General features: G+C 37.4%; 1 protein-coding gene across 21 annotated transcripts in view; it reads right to left on the reverse strand.

The window, feature by feature from the left end:
• Nucleotides 1–18,213, reverse strand: part of CADPS2 (calcium dependent secretion activator 2) — a 547,933-nt gene that overhangs the window by 316,652 nt on the left and 213,068 nt on the right. For all 21 annotated transcript variants that reach the window (XM_045495470.1, XM_045495468.1, XM_045495459.1 and 18 more), the window contains 2 exons: nt 11,968–12,048; nt 5,423–5,659 (listed from right to left, as the gene is read on the reverse strand). In XM_045495470.1, coding sequence (XP_045351426.1) covers nt 5,423–5,659; nt 11,968–12,048 — 318 coding nt within the window. The remainder of the gene's footprint in view (nt 1–5,422; nt 5,660–11,967; nt 12,049–18,213) is intronic.

Consider the following 18,213-nt stretch of genomic DNA (forward strand, 5'->3'; position numbering starts at 1 on the left):
TCTCTCCTTCCAGCTATTACAGTAAGGTTAAAATCTCTAAATATAAGCCCTACTGAATTAATAAGTGAGGTATACACTCAGATGCTTAAAAAACGATGGCAAGTCTGCATCAGGTAAAACAGAATGACCAATGAAATCTCAGTGAATGTGCTAAAACATGTACAGGTTGAGTTCCACATAAAGTGGAATACGATTTATGAGTGGTACACATAATACCAATTCACTGTTATGAATATATGACATCAGAATTTTCTATATTCACTTATTTTAGATGACTACTACTATTTATAGAAGAATACGCATTATAGCAGATGTATGTATTATGAAATATGGAAAATTTAACTTGCCAATGAACATCTTTCTACTAACTTCACAAGGAAAAAAAAGGACTTCTTCATCCACTAAAAGTATGTGCTAATTTAAGGCAGTTTACTGGAAAAGGGTAGAAGGTGATATTATTTTATGCATCTATAAGTCCTGGAAAAAAAGGAAACAATTTTTTTTCAAGTGAGCCTTTTATACTCATATAAAAGGCTACTGATTTTAAAACACTGTAACCTAATGTTTTCACTGGGTATACACATAAAATATGATTATTGAATATTACATGCTATAGCTTTTTCAACCAAAACTTGCAACCCAAAAGTTTCCTCAGTTCTCAAATTGCATAAAATATATTCAATGGCATTTTCATAACATACATTCATGTCTTTACTGATCTCGTGTTGTATTTGTACAAACAAGATAAACAGCATTCATGCCAAGTAGCTACCAAAATATCCACTAAAAAATCATATATTGATCACTTAATGCATTATTAAATCATTACCCCTTTCACGAATTGTGATATGAATCTGGAGGCAAAAGGTCTCAAAGAAGCCATCTTAAAAAAACTATTTTTCCTTTCACTCTCCAGCACAACAGAAGGATTATGTTCATAAATACAAATGCCAAATTTGTTTTTCACAAAAAAATAGGAAACTAATCACTAAAAAAGGTCAAACTCTGGACCATTTTCCTCCTCAATCAAGACTTTTGTCATTTTATTGCAATGAAATGCATACCAAGTCACGAATAAAAATAAGGACTTAACTGAAAACAGACTAAGAACTAATAACAGAATTATCTTTCACAGCTTCCCTAATACATTCAAGGAAGTTGAAGTAAAGCACTTCATCTTATTGATGGAAAGTAAGCAAAAGAAGGTATATATTCTTAATAAATCAGCTTCATTGTTAATCATTTTGAAACTCGTTAGAACTAAGCAGAAACTAAAACAAATGAGATCTGTAACTCTATCGATCAAAAGCCAACTCCACATGGACTTACTACCATGACCCTAATTGACTTCTTTTTTTGGTCATTTGTAAACTTTTTTTTTTCTTTTTTTAAGTTTATTTGAGAGGGAGCTCGAGCAGAAGAGAGCAGAGACAGAGGGAAAGAGAGAATTCCAAGCAGGCTCCTCACTGTCAGAATAGAGCCTGATGGAGGGGCTCATACTCACTCACTGTGAGATCATGATCTGAGCTAAAACACTTAAACGACTGAGCCACCCAGGTGCCCTGACCCCAATGACTTCTAAATAAAATTTTTTGGAAGATCACTTAAAATATAGGAAGCAACAGAATCATGTACACATGATAAATCTAGAAATGTTTTAGTTCCTATTTGGGAATAGGTTTATTTGCCCTGCATCTCTTTCTACAGTGTGTTTAATAGTCAAAGTTCAAAAAAGAAGAAAGGAAGCATATGCTTAACACTATTTCTGTCACCTCTACTACAAGCTACTGTAAACAGGACCTCCTAAAGCATACAACTCAGGAAACTGTTTTCTGCTCTGCAAAACAATACTCCCATCTGTGCCGGGAAGGTTTTATTCTGCAGAATCGCCACTCTCAAAAGAAGGAACTTCTGTTTGGAATCCATATATATACACAAAACACCACAATTCTGCAGATCTGGTTTCCAAAAGGAGAAAAAAAAATGCAGCTAGTCTTAATCATTAACGATAAAGACAGCCCAGAATCCCATGAACCATCAACTAACCTAATTTTAGGTAACGGTTTCTACCATTTCCCTGCAAGACTTGACAATGCAACTACAGAAAATAAAACTAGTCTAAATTTCATCTTCTCTTCCCCAATCTCTGTGACTGATATGATAAAGATAAAATATATAGTTATTCTAGAAGCAAAAAGAAGGGAGGCACGTACAAAATATAAAGCTTGGTAACATGCTTCTGAATTGTCCAGAGTTCTGTGGCATCAGGGTGTGGGCAGGTTTGAGAAAACAAAGCTGAGCAGTATATGGGGACCACATATACCAGAGAAAGAAGTCACAGGGTCTGCAAGCCTAAAACCAGTGAAAACCAACTGTTCTCGTGCCAGCGAAAACCATTCCTCTTCTCTTACGACATGCAGACTCAACTTCATAGATGAACATCTGGTGTCCTCCCCTGACTTGAATATTTAATTTTAAAATCCCACTGTACGGCTTACAGTTTTGTGGCTTAGCTGGTCTCTTGCTTTACTATTCTCTCTGAACTGAAGGCTTCATGAATGGAGAGACCTGAAAGTAATCATGTGTGGCCAACTGCTGCTTTTTGAACCACCAAAGTCCCCAACTCAATCAGTATTTATCAAGCTAGTTGTGTAGCAGGCAGTGTTTTAGGCTCATGTGATACCTCAGTAAACAAAAGACCTCAACTTCCCATAGCTTACATTGTAGTAGAATAAATCAGATGAATAATAAACATAATAACTGAATTATATAGTAGGTGGTTAAGAGCTGTGGCAAAAATTCAGCTTGAAAACATAATAGGGTGGGGTGAGAGAACAGAGCAGTCAGCAGCAATTTTAAAGAGGGTGATAAAATATGAGTTTTTCAAATTTGCACTTATCCCTTAGACCCAGACTTCAGTTCCTAGAAAAAAACCTTTCTCACTAGACCAATTCTAAGCTTGACTGATGAAATGTGAGACCCTTAAAGTGGATTAACTACTTGCCTTTCAGAATTTTCTTAGGCTGAGAAGCAAGGCTTGGATAATGGGCCAGGGATAATTATGGAGTTTAGCTAGGCTGAGGTCAGAGGCCCTGGGGACAGAGGGGGACCTGTCTATTCTCTAAGGGGTCTACAGATACATACTGTGTATGTAGTTTGCACTGAATGTGATTTCATTTTGTTGTTGAACACACATCTCCTATTTATAATACTGGGGGCATCATAGAAAAGATCTGTATTATGCTAAGGAAGGAAAATATCTGCCTTTATACACATAGCAATAAAGAACATCAAAATAATTTTATAAATATACAAGTTTCTCAGACCACACAAAATGAAGTTTTAACTCCTATTCTCCCCCAATGCCATTTTATTGCTACAGGCTCAGCCCTGTTTAAGACACTGGTGATGAAGCATAGAACATCGCATGGTTTCACACAGACACTAACTCGCGAACATAATTTTGTTTTTAAGTAGGGAAATAAGTCCGTAAGAGCCAATTATTTAGTATTGTTTACAGTTTTTTAAAGAATAGAGAAAAGAGATGACGTTCTGAACTGTTTCCAGTTCTGCGTGTTTATATAATGGCAGATTTATACGTGACAAAAATAAGCTGCTTTACAAATTATAATAAACTCATTTTGTTTCATACAAAGCCTTAAAAAAAACTGGGCACTTTATATCTTGGTCAATAGGAAAACTGAGACAGGTATGCTAAGGAAATTCGACATGTAAAATACTGTGTATTTTCCTTTTATTTATTTATTTATTTATTTTTTTAATTTTTTTTTTTTTCAACGTTTATTTATTTTTGGGACAGAGAGAGACGGAGCATGAACGGGGGAGGGGCAGAGAGAGAGGGAGACACAGAATCGGAAACAGGCTCCAGGCTCTGAGCCATCAGCCCAGAGCCCGACGCGGGGCTCGAACTCACGGACCGCGAGATCGTGACCTGGCTGAAGTCGGACGCTTAACCGACTGCGCCACCCAGGCGCCCCTACTTTTAAATATCTCTTTAAGATATTGGAGAGATTGAGAAGAAACCCAGTAATGACAAGAGACTGAGAAGAAAGGCAATAATGGCACAATCATTAGGGAACCCCAGAACTGAGGCTTGAGTCAGAAGAAAACCTATCTCTACTCTGACAGTACATTTAATCTGTTAACCTACACAGAAATCATTAGCCTGGAAGTCAAGAAAGAGAGAGGCAGTTGGCTTATCCTGAAGCCTGAATTTACCTTAGAGTTGAACAGGTGGAGGAAAGAACAAAAAGCACACATTTTTCTGCCACAACCTAAGCGAGCCAAGAGTAAGAATTATCAACAGGGAAATTTAAAACGGTACCTCCTAAGACTCCATGTACTTTTCTCTGTCAATTCACAAACTCAAATAGCAGTACTGGGTACCAGCAAAGTGACAATTTAACAATGCAAGGAAGGAGTTAGAAGTTTTAATTTTTGAGAGAGCTATAAATTTAACCTTGATATTGTGTGTCTGTTTTTTTGTATAAATACATAAAAATATTACATGGATTAGCTCAAATACACAGATTAGCAATGAAAAAATGTAATCACGAAAAACATCAAGTGGTTGTGGCAATAAGAGTCCGTATCAATATCTGGTTTCCAGTGAATTATATAAAAATGATGAAACTCTGAGGTCTCAGGAAACACAATATTTTTTACCTTTTTACAATTTATTTATTTTTGAGAAGGGAGAAGGGGGGAGAGAGAACACGCATGAGCAGGGAAGGGGCAGAGAGCGAAGGAGAGAATCCCAAGCAGGTTCGGCACTATCAGCACAGAGCCCATCACAGGGCTCAAATGAGATCATGACCTGAGCCAAAATCAAGAGTCAGACACTGAAACTGAGCCACTCAGATGCGCCTCCAGGAGGACAATTTTAAATGTGTCACATCTGTTCCTCGTCCTTAAAATATTATCTATAACAAAAATGGACATCCTGGAAAGGAAGAACTACTTATCATCTATATTCACCCAATATTGTGTTTCAAAGCTAGATGGTGTGAGTTGAGGCTAGAAAAACACAAGTGAGGTAGATGAAAAACAAAGCTAAACCAAAGCCTGAAAGCAATTCCCAAATTAGAGATTTAAATCATGTGTTTTAAAGAGTACTTTGGTGTTTAACTTTATCAATAAACGTACACCAGCCTAGTTGGCACAAGATGACTTCCCTCAAAACTCATTTTACTATTTAATCCTAAAACTGCTGTTAGGTTTAAAGAGCAATTTGCATTAATTTGCATTCACAACCTGATTGTCTAGCAAATGAAGAATAATGTAACTTCTTCAAAATATATTACACTGCTTTAAATTCAAAGAGTTACCACGAAGGTCAGCAGAAATTATTTTGCAGCCTCATTCAGGCTGTCAGAGGTGAGTATGGGATAAAGACACTTACCTCCAAGGTGAATGACAGCACTACGTCAGATTTTGACAGCTGAATCTCATTCTCATCTCCAATGTCCAAAAAGGCAGAATTCTGTGAACGTTTTAGTTTTTGTAGTTTAAATTCCGGACCACCTTTTGAAACTGGAAGACTCTCCAAATTGGCCATTAGCAAATTCACTGAAGATCGCAACTCTTCTATATACATATTCTCCATTTCTTTTGCTATGAATTTGGGGAAGTTTCTTTCCTTGAAAATAATTTTAAAATAACGTTACAAAAGACATATTTCATTTTTAGCATAAAAGATCACATGATGTATATATTTGACTCTCAGAAATTATGATACTCAGTATAAATGCAGCTACCCAATACTTGAGTCTTCAGGCTTTAAAATCATGAGGCTTTGGCAATTTTGATTATGTATAAGAGTACCCTACTTATATCCCTCACTCAGAATCATTATGGTACAAGATGAGTTACATTTTCACATTAACTTTATTTTTGATAAGGTTTTGCTTAAGTAAAAACTGGAAACCTACATGAAAGAAACTTTAGTGTGTGTATCGATCTTAATTAGCCACTGGTAACTTTGAAATGCTTGGGGTAATTGGTCGGTAAGAAAAATGTTCAGTACAGGATGCCTTGCCTGTTGGGAAACAAACATTTTAAATCTCTCCCTTACCACAGATGTGTATTATTGAGAAGATATCCTTTTTATAAAATAAGCATTCAAATTAAAAAATCATGTGAAATAGCAATATGATATTTCTAGAATTTTCACATCTACATATAAAAGAATAATATCAACTTAGAAGAGTCATTTTCTTTTTGGTCACATGAGCACTGACATTTGATCCTTCTATCTCTGCCATCAGATTTCGGTTTCTTTCACTCGATGAAAAGGACATTCCAAGTATCGGTATTCCAAAAAATATTGACAGACATTGCCAAATTGCCCTTAGAGAAGATTATAGCCATTCATATTACTACAAACAGCAAAATGAGACTTCCTCCCGCTACTGGCTCTTCCTTAACCCTTGACAATTGGCATTAGCTCTTTCCTTAGAGGTAGAGAGTTTATAATGGTATCAAGTATGACATACCATATCCACCTACTTAGCACAAAACTGGCTGGGAATGAAAGCCTAAAGCAGCCACCTTCCAAACAGCTGCCTAATGCCCTAGAAAAGCAGTGTCTTCCTTACAGTTTCCCTTGGCATCACTCAAAGCCTAACCCAAGGAACCCTCATCTCTGAGATAACTAGAACACATCCAGAATGCTCCCATCAACCAGCACCTAACCTGTGACTCACGTGCCCTCGTTTGTTCATGGGCTGGAAAGAAACACCTGGCACCACTTTACAAATCAGTCCCAGAGTCCCAGGCCACCTGTTTTTCTTTCCCCCCCAGTACAACCTTCACGTATTTCTTTTAACATAATTTACATATAATCAATATTAAAATTGAATATTTATTATCACACAGTAATTAAATATCCACATTCAGAAGTAACGTTTGTAAGATTCTTAAATACCCTTTCAACATTCCTTTATAGTTTCAAGTGACACCCCAAAAACAGTCAGTTTGCAATCCCAGGAAAAACACATAGCTAGTCAGGTACAGAATACCTTGGTTTCCTTTGGTGAAAAAGAAAAGTTTTGGAATGATTTCTCAATGTATGTAAAGGAAAAACAAAACTACAAGCAAAATAAGCCATAAAAATAGATTTATAGATTGGTGCACTGACTTTAAAAGTTGTTATGAAAAGTCTCCAAAACTTAGCAATAAGGCAAAAAGGGTGAGGGGGGAAGGTCCTTTCAATGTCCTGTATGGATAAAGGACATCCAAGGGTCATCTGAGGAAATATACTAAGTTCAATTTACTGTTTATTGATGAAAAGTCTCAGGGGCGCCTGGGTGGCTCAGTCAGTTAAGCATCCAACTTTGGCTCAGGTCATGATCTCTCAATTTGTGAGTTCAAGCCCCACAGCAGGCTCTGTGCTGAGAGCTCAGAGCCTGGAGCCTGCTCTGGATTCTGTTTCCCTCTCTCTCTGACCCTCCCCCACTCACATTCTCTCAAAAATGAACATTAAAAAAAAAATTTAAAAAGTGAAATTACATGTTAACCTTACAGAATTTTGTCTGAAAAAGATACAAATAGTGTGTGTGTGGTGAATAAGAGAATCCAATGGTTATACTTTACAACTTTGTTGGAAATTAACCACTTTCAGATTTAATCCATGAATCTTATTTTAACCTTGGCTAAAACCACCTAGTTCTAGTATGTTCTTGAGGTTACTTCATCTATAACTAGTTGGCTTGTTCATTATGCTCTCAATGAAACCTTTATTGTGTGTTCGCTGTATATGTGTAGGAGTCATGATTTTTGCCTTTTTAAAATTTTTGTTTTAGCAAAGCAAAAAGAAATACCTTCTTTGAAAGCCTGGATGCACCAATTTTCTTTCGTCAAATTTTTAAGGTGTTATTTGATGGAAAACTTACCATCACCATATAAAAGATCCTACTCCTATTTAGCATTAGTTAAAAACAACACTTCACTCACTATCATTTTTTAAGGAGGAGACTGGCAGGAATCACCAAAAGTGACTGTTTTATCAGCATTTTCCAACTTTTCAAGAAATAGACTATACTCAATTTTTTTTTCCTCTCTGGGGGAAAAGATAGACAATCCTGCTTTAAAGCTCAGAGGCTTATTAATAGTATTTCATCAACTTTATTTAGCCTGCTTATGTTGCCTCTTTCTTGGAAACAAAATCAAGGGTACTTCAGGCAACTCTATATGTTAAATTTGATCTGTTAAATTAGAAAAGAATCAGAAATGGGTTATTCTCTAGTTTAACTGTGAGTTGCTCTTATAAACCATGGTTTAAAAGTCCTAATTTACTCGCTCATTAGCAGCCCTAACACATGATATATGTGAAAATGTTTGCTCCATAAAAAAATTCTCAGTGTTCAAATTTAGTCACTTTTTAAGTGCTCCTAACCTTCACTAGATGAAGCCTGGACCTGAGTAGTAGGTGGAAGATGGAGACAGCTGTCAGATTCTAGAAATACTTTGAAGACAGATGCAAATGGGTTTTCTAATAAATTTGCCATGAAGCACGAGAAAAAGAAGGGAGTCAGAGATGATTCCAAGTTTTTTGGTGTAACCGAAAAGACACCACTGCCAAGAACTGGCCTAACCTGACCACTTAACAGGAGATTTTAAGCACCCTCCCTCCCTTCCAAACTCCTGACTCTACCTTGTCTTTATTTTCTAAACAGTAAATGATCACCCTCCATAATTCAGTTATATAGAACATATATTGCTTATTGTGGGGCTCTCTCAAATGCAAGCTCTGTTAGGGCATAGCAGATATATTTTTGTCTGGTTTTATCCCAAGACAACCACACATTTGTCTGGATGTATCCTAAGCACCTACAACATTGCATAGCTATTTTAGCAGGTGTTCAATAAACACTGAATTTACAGATGGAAAAATTCAGGCTCCAAAAAGTTAAATAAACTTGCCTAATGTTCTATATATAGGAAATGGCAATCATGGATTTGCCTACAGGTTTTTCTGGCTCAGTCCACACCTTTCCGACTACTTCCAAATTAGACCTTGGCTAAAGTATTAAGGTCAGTATTTCTATCCTTTCAAACAGATTTCTGCCCTGGGGCTTCCTTGTTATTATATCGTATTGTGAAGTGTGGTAGGAGGGGTTACTGATTACCAATGATTAGCTAATGGACCACACTTCTGGATTTATCAGATTGAACAGGCAGTTGCACCCAAGAGAGCAAACCAGGTTCTGGAGTCAAAGGACCAGGGTTTGAGCCCAGCCTCCAGCACATTATTCGTTATGTAATCTTGAGATCAATAATCTTCCCCAGATCTCAATCTCCTGGTCTATAAAACAGATTCATTGTATCATCTGCCATTGTGGGTTCATAGATTATAGACAGACAATGCAACAAAGTCAGTAATTATAATTAGCGCCATGAATATTTTATGAAGATGGCTTATAATTGGTGCAATTAAAGTAGAAAGCAATTAAACATGTTCTATCTGCTATGTCAGTATATTCACCAAAAGGCATTTTATTTTTGGTGGCATTTTTCCCCCTTCCAATCCCACTGGCTTCACATCCTTCTCCACACTTTATTTTTTAATGTTTATTTATTTTGAGAGATTATTATTTATTATTTATTTATATATTTATTATTATTATTTGTTTATTTATTTTGAGAGAGAGAGATTATTAAAGAGAGAGAGAGATGGGAGCACAGTGGGAGTGTGGGATGGGCGGGGGGCGGGGGGGGGGGGGGGAGGAGAGTGAGAAAGAATCCCAAGCAGACATGGGGCTGATCTCAGAAACCATGAGATCTTGACCTGAGCTGTAATCAAGAATTGGACGCTTGCTTAACCAACTGAGCCACCCAAGTGCCTGGCCCTTCTCCACACTTTTTAAAATGTATCAATGGTTGTGATGGCATCAGCAGGGTGTCATCAAAGAGAACTCTCTGTAGGTGCATCACTGACCCTTCTCAAGTCCAGAGGTTATAAACCCACATCCTCCTCCCCAGGCCTGGCCTTGAGAAAACACCAAGGCTCTCCTGTTTCATTACTCTCCAGAAATTCATTTAAACTTTATTCTAAAGCATCACATCTCTGGCCAGGCCCTTACAGAAGGGCCTGTCATAATCCAACTCATGACAATGTGCGCAGTCTCAGGTACAATCTACATACACCTAGGCAATCTGCAAATGCAGCTCTCAGCTCCAGGGTCCTTCCCCACAGGGTCTGGAAGATCTCTCTGGATTCTCTCCCAGCCTTGGGTCTTCTAGAAAAGCAAAGGTCTTTCCAGCCAGCTTCCAATTCAGCTGAGGGTTTTGGGGAAAGTATTTTCTTCTCTAAAGCTTCTAATCGCCTTAATCTAACTTGACTTCCATGCTATGAATCTGACATTTTTATCTCTGGAATGATGCAGTGCCTCTCCAGATATCCAGACCATAGTAACAAGGCATGCTGCCCTATAACCACTGCCCTTTGGATGAATAGAACTCTCTAGCTCCCAACTCACACCATCCTATGTTTTCATTCATCTGCAGATACTTCCTCGTCTATCTCCGATTTGGTTCTCACAACTTACTCTCCTCTCTGCTACCCAAATTTCTCTCAATTTTCTCTACTTTTCTATTTATCTCCGATTTCTCAACAACTTCCCTACTTTTTAGTTTAACAGACTTTTAGATAAACACAGTATTAGTGTTCTTAAAACTTATACATTATTCACAAATATATTTGTCTTTGCAAAAACAAACGCATTTAAATTGTTAAAATCAGCACAGGATGTGTCTTCTCTAGTGCTGGAAAAGTTCACTATCTTAATTTGGGAGGTGGTCGCACAGTGTATATATATATATATGTGTATATATACACACATATTCACTGAGCTGTCAACTAAGTATCTGTATACTGTACACGTTATACTTAAATTTTAAAGAAATGAGTAATATTCCCTCAATAGGGAGGAGTCATCCGAAAGATGGAGGGAGGGAAAGGAAGAGTCTACCACCAAATATTCAAAGTTTTGCTTAGCAGAAAAAAAGGGAAAAAAAATCATAGTCTCAGATCAAGAGCACTATAGCCTCAAGTCTATTGGTAAAGACTAAATTTTCCCTTACCACTAATAAATTAATGCATCAATTATACTAAAGAATGAGGCAGATAATGAAGTTCCATGATCTTTAAAGTCTTAAAAAGAAATTCAAGGTTTTTGTTTGAAATTTATTTCCATTACAGGGGTGCCTGGGTGGCTCAGGCAGTTGAGCAGCTGACTTCAGCTCAGGCAGTTGAGCAGCCGACTTCGGCTCAGGTCATGATCTTGTGGCTCACGAGTTCGAGCCCTGCGTCAGGCTCTGTGTTGACAGCTCAGAGCCTGGAGCCTGTTTCGGTTCCTGTGTCTCCCTCTCTCTCTATCCCTAACCCACTCGCATTCTGTCTCTCTCTCTCTCAAAAATAAACATTAAAAAAAAATTTTTTTAAAGAAATTTATTCCTATTACAGAGAAACACAGTGATTGCACAAAATAAAACATTAAATACACAATCAGAGACTTTTTACAAGAAACTTCAAGCTATATCTTTCATCCATTCAAATATTAGTTGACTCCACTATGTGCCAATCACTGTGAATACTTTAGAATATGTGATTTCACATATTTCACAGGGACAATATTTTACTCCCTGATTATATTATGTTTAGTGCAACATTAAAATTCTTTTAAATCTGTCAATTTGAGAAAATCAGGCATGGCTTTAATCTACAAAAGTTACTGAACTTAAATATGTCCTATGTATAAGGAAGGATTTGTAAAATAGATAATATGCCCCATTCAGACAATATGCAGATATTTGGGCTTAAGAAACATGCACACAGAGAAGAAAATGATAAAAATTATGCTGCATTTATCTATACAAAACTTTTTCAGCTCACGGAAATCTACATACAAAGAAGTGTGGCACAGTGTGTCAAAGTTAACCATTTACCTTTGCCATCTTCTCTGCTAGCTGCAAACGACCATCAAGTTCCCTTCTGATCTGAGCAGCTTGCTCATCTGCATTGTCCAGCTTTAAGACAGAAATTACACATATGTGATTACTTAACGGCAGTGACCTACAGTTTAAAGTGAAGATTTAAAGACTCGATTTTTGTTTTTAATAAATTCTTTCAGCTACCTATTGAGAACACAGAACAATGTTTAATTAGGTCAGCAGTCCAATTAAATTTCTTGGGCACCTTTCATTTTAGTTTTGTTCACAAAAAAATTATCCGATTCTAAAAAAGTTATTCAGTTGCTAAGAATCATAGCTCAGTTTACCAAAAATCTAATCATAATCATTCTTTGCCCAACGTGTCCAGTAAGCTGTTTCCTTGAAGTTATATTAAATTGGTTAAATCATTGTTAGGCTTATGCAGTCCATCCTTCTATCTTCTTGAAGGTCAGTTCCTAAGTAGTTCCAGATAGACGGTCTCTTGTCTTGTTCTTTCAAATTTCCAGAGTGCATTTCTGGATGGTGAGATACTGAGTAATGTTTTACTTCTTCGTCAGTTTTATAACAAGTTTGTGCAATTAGTGCTAAACTATAAAAGTAGCATTTGATTGACTGATAGAACTTCCTACCCTTTAAGTTTTCATATTCTCCTCATTCTAGTTTTCAACAGACTTATACTGCCAGGAAACCCTTCTACTCTTCACAGACTGGCACCACATTAGAATTCCATTTTCTTGTACTAAATTTGATTGAAAGCATGAAAAGCACGTGGTCATTGTTTTTTAAAGATATTTACACAGAAAATTACTTTCACTTATCCAGTGAAATAATCCTATTCTTATAGATTTTCTTTTAACTTTTCCTCATGATTCCCTTCTCCTGAATTATTCATAATCAATTTCTTTTATTAGTTCATTATAAAAACTGCTAAACTGCGGAGGTCCTATGAGCCATGCGCAGTGGGGGATGCACTGAGTGGGCTACAGATGTTTCTCTCAACTTTAATTCCTTCCCCTTTCCTACTTCCCTCATTAAGAAAACAGGACCACACAATACAACTGTATTATAGTAAAGGCCCACCTAAAGACTGCATTAGTATTGAGTACCACATTAAATGCCTAGGAAAACAGAGATGTATTTCATTTGCTGAAGAACTACAAATGGACCAGATTACATGCTTTAACACGGCCTTAAAAAAGAAAAAAATAATGCCTGAAGAAGAGGAGTGGGGGCAATGCAGGTCAACAGGATGGTGGTGTCAGGGCAAATATAAAGAGTCAAGAAAAGGGGAAGATGTTTCACTAAGAGGGCATCAAAAGTTTGGAGGTGAGATTAATAATCTTGATAATGGGATGGGGGGGGGCAGGCAGGGGAAGATACATGGAAAATGGGGCTGGAGAGAGACCAGCTACTTCATAAACTACTCTTCACAGCCACATTAGGGAGTCTGGAGTTGGTTCCTACAGCAATGAGAATTCACTGAGAGATTTTAAACAGGATTTTGGAAAGATCACTCTGTTTCTGGCACTAACAACAGGTTAGAGGGACATAGGAAGTCTATTATTTATTCATTAGAAAGAGAGATCTGGGGTTACTTTCCAAAAAATATGTTTCCAAGTTCATTTAAAAAATCAAATTCTTTTAAAAGACAAGTTTAAAAATAGCCAAGATTTTCTTAAACTAAATTGTTGGTAGACAATTTTCCATGTCATCTTAAAACAAATACAATTAATAGGAGGCAAAGTCAAACAGTTTCTCTTCACTGTGTCCAAAGTCAAAATAATCTACATTAAAAACTAACAAAACTGTTAAAGAATACGTGGTATGTCTGTTCTAGGTAATGGAAACCAAGGTCCTAAAAGCAAAAATTATGTGTAAGAACTTGTAACTATAATACTTCAAATACGTTAAACTTAACACGGAAAATGTTCCAATTTTTGCTTAAATGCTAATAAGTATGTTTCCACAGAAAACTGAAATGAAATGATTACCTGCATGTAAAGAGTTCTAGTTCCACTAAGACACAGTACTTAACATCTTAAAATAAAAGGTCATAGTTCTCCTTCAAACTCAATCACAAAACACTATTTAACATCTTCAAATATTCTTATCTTCTTATTAACAGCCCCTAATTTTAAGTGGGATTATTTGACTTACTTCTGGGTTTTGCAAGAATGATCATTGCAAGAGCCAGTTTTCTGCTACTGCTAAAAAATATTAATACCTTAAGTGCTTTTTCTGAAACAACGTAGGCAGACAAAAGCAGAGCGCTGCTGTACCAAACGACCTTTGAATAGCTTTCTCTTCCTTAATAAATTTTCAGAGACCGAACACTAATTTTTGTGACTACTGGTGTCATTTGGTGAAAATAGAACAGCATAATTCCAAACACATTAACAAAAGAGAGGAAAAGCTAATAAAAACCAATAAATTCTTATCTTTGTGTCATGTAATACTAAATACAATTGAAGGAAGTAGATCAGTTGGTTAGCTTTTTTTATTTTTACATGTAAGAATGTTAATGTCCCATGTGTTTTGTTTTCTTCTGAGTATTACCTGTTTTCAAATTAATCGAAAGCTTATGTAATTTTTATAAATATTTTCTTAAAAGTTGACTTAATTGAAATTAGTTTCACATGTAGTTATAAGAAATAGATACACCCACTGCCCAGTTTCCCCCAATGGCACCATCATACAAAACTATTCTAGCACAACCAGTATATTGACTTTGATATAATCATCCATCTTATCCAGAGTTTCTCAGTTTTATGCTTATTCATTTGTCTTAACCAATTATTTATCTAGATTCACAGGTTCACCACCGCCAGTCAAAACACTGAAGAGTTTTAACATCATAAGTTGCCCTTTTATAACCAGACCCATTTCCCTCCAGGGAACCTGCAGTGGGTTTTAATAATAATGCACCTCTTTTCACAATGTCTAAAAATAAATTCTAAAAAGGCAAATGGGTTTTCTTTTACTTTCCATTATGAAATTGGACATGGCCTCTTATGAGGTTAACATTTGTCAACAGTAGATGGGGGGTCTCAGACCTCTTAATCTTCAAGTTCACCACCTGAGTTCTTTCCTCAAACCATATGGCCCTACATAGCATCTACTCATTGACAACTCCCAAGCATGTTTTTTTTTTTTTTTAATTTTTTTTTTCAACGTTTATTTATTTTTGGGACAGAGAGAGACAGAGCATGAACGGGGGAGGGGCAGAGAGAGAGGGAGACACAGAATCGGAAACAGGCTCCAGGCTCTGAGCCATCAGCCCAGAGCCCGACGCGGGGCTCGAACTCACGGACCGCGAGATCGTGACCTGGCTGAAGTCGGACGCTCAACCGACTGCGCCACCCAGGCGCCCCCCCAAGCATGTATTTCTAGCTCCAATCCTTCATCAGAGTTTCAGACTTACATTTCCAGCTGCCTATTTACCATTTCTGTTTGCGTGAAGAGAAGGCTCATTGCACTAGTAAGCCCAAAATGCAATCTTGATTTCTAGTAGCCTGTCCCAATCACTCCTTTGATGAATAATGCCATGTCATATAAATGCTCAAGCCCAAAGCCTATGTGTCATCTTTAACCTTCCCCTTTGTCTCACGGCCCACATCCAATCCAACCTTGACTCATGCAGGGTGAAACCTAGATCACATTGTTGAGGCAGACCAGAATTGAGGTACTCAAGAGTTCTTGGCCAGGACCGCTTTTCTGGGGAGTGGAGTGTTTCCTTAGCCACTTCAAGTACATCTCCTCTCATCAGAACACTTGTACCTATGGTTATGGTGAACATAATTCTTTTCCTTTTCTGAACCCTCAAGAGAACATGGGTTTTTATACCACTCCCTCCACCCCCTTCTCAAAAAATAAAAATAAAAATAGAAAAAAAGGAGAAGCCTGGTTAGGTGGTTTACAGATGTGGGACATCAGATTTTAAAATGCTGGGTAACAGGGGCACCTGGGTGGCTCAGTAGGTTAAGCGTCCAACTTCAGCTCAGGTCATGATCTCACGGTTCATGGGTTCGAGCCCTGCGCTGGGCTCTTTGCTGACAGCTCACAGTCTGGAGCCTGCTTCAGATTCCACGTCTCCCTCTCTCTTTGCCCCTTCCCCGCTGTGTGCATGCGCATGCGCTCTCTCAAAAATAAACATTAAGAAAAATTAAAATAAAATAAAATGCTTGGTAACACCAGAGTACCTGGGTGGCTCAGTCGGTTGAACATCCAACTCTTGATTATGGCTCAGGTCATGAACTCACGGTTCTTGAGATTGAGCCCCACATTGGGGCTCAGAGCCCCTGAAAGCACAGAGCTTGCTTGGGATTCTTGCTCTCTCTCAAAACAAAGAAACGTTAAAATAATAAAAGAAAAAAATTAAATGCTGGGAAACACATCTGTCTCTAATGCCTGATTTGGGGTATGAGATAAAATGGGGATATGCGGACTCTGGAATTCATGGTAGGGACTAGACATAAGTTTCATTCCACAAGGGCTACTTCATTTTTAAACTTCATTTTCTTTTAAATTCTTGATTTCAACACTTTTTGACAGTAGATGACTTAACTCACAGGTGTCCTTTCCTGGAACAGAATATTTTCCCAGTCTTTTAAAGGGAGTTATTCAACCCTGACCATAACAGATGCCCAAATGTATCTTTATTCTCTGTAATGCCCCTAGTATCCACTACACAGAGCATTTTCAATTATTAATTGAAAATTATCAATTTCAATTATCAAGAGATGTTTCTGGAATGGCAAATATTTAGTACAGGAAACGTACTTTTATTTCCCTCCTATTCATTACACAGAAATTACTGTTTCCACATTCAGAATCCTCTGGCACAGAAGATTTTTCAGGTCTTTTAAAAAGGGTCAATCAACCCTGACCATAACAGGTGCCCAAATGTAGCCTTATTCCCTGCAATGCCTCTACTATCCACTATACAAAGCATTTTCCATGATTAACTGAAAATTATCAATTTCAATACCATTTCAAAATCAATTACCATATTCAAAAATCAGTGACCACTCCAACGATGAAAATATTTCACTAGCTTAACAAATATTTCATACAGAAAGTGAGTTTTTATTTTCCTCTTGTTTTTACACAGGGATTATAATTTCCATAATTAAAATTCTCTAGGCTAGGGAATTCTTAACCTGGACCTTTGGGGGGTCTGAATTACTCAAGTTGTGAGCAAAATTTTGTAGAGTTATGCATTTTTTCCCCCTCAGGGAATGGCTGACTTTCATACCTTACTCAAAGGGGTGGCAACTCCCTAACTCAAACAAAGTAAAGAACAATGCTGTAAGGACATCATCTTTCTAGAAGCTTCTATATCCTAGAAGAGGCTATATGGCTTTTAAAAAATAAACCAGGGGCGCCTGGGTGGCTCAGTCGGTTGAGCGTCCGACTTCGGCTCGGGTCACGGTCTCGCGGTCCATGAGTTCGAGCCCCGCGTCGGGCTCTGGGCTGATGGCTCAGAGCCTGGAGCCTGCTTCCAATTCTGTGTCTCCCTCTCTCTCTGCCCCTCCCCCTTCATGCTCTGTCTCTCTCTGTCTCAAAAATAAATAAATGTTAAAAAAAATTAAAAAAAATTAAAAAAAATAAAAATAAACCATGGGAAATGGTCACCTCAGACCTACACATCATCAACCTTACTCTTACAGAGATTTGTTAAATCTTTGTAAAGGGATGCTAAGACACAGACTCTCAATAGTGTTGGCAATGGTCCACAGTTACTTTACCAACTCTATTTACCCTTTCCTACACCTATATAACAACCACTATGAAAGCTCATCAGTACCTACCAAAGTAAGGGCCTTCCAGAAGTTCACACTTTATGTCGAAAACAGTAAAAATAGTACGCAGAACAGAATATAATTGCCACAAGAAAGTTACTGATCAGGTGCTGTAAGAATTCAGTAATGAGAGAGACGTGTTTCCTGGTTGATTAGTAACAGGATGGATTCGTGAAGATGGAAACAGTAAAAGGTGGGGGAGAAAATGCTGACCTGATGCAGCAGTCTATTTTGGTCTTGACTTACAAATCTCTAACCCTAGGCTGTCTTTGCCACATTCCCCTCATGTCCTTGGAAACAGTTCTGAAAAGAGATCTCAGGGATCAGAACTTCTCCCTTTGCAGAAAGGCCTCAGGAGTACCCAAAGCCTATGTGGTGTCCAAGTCTAAAATTTTCACAAACTGTAATAAACAGCAATAAAATAACTTTACCAAGTTCC

The sequence above is a fragment of the Leopardus geoffroyi genome, chromosome A2 (assembly GCF_018350155.1).
Source record: "Leopardus geoffroyi isolate Oge1 chromosome A2, O.geoffroyi_Oge1_pat1.0, whole genome shotgun sequence".
In the NCBI taxonomy this organism is placed as follows: Eukaryota; Metazoa; Chordata; class Mammalia; order Carnivora; family Felidae; genus Leopardus; species Leopardus geoffroyi.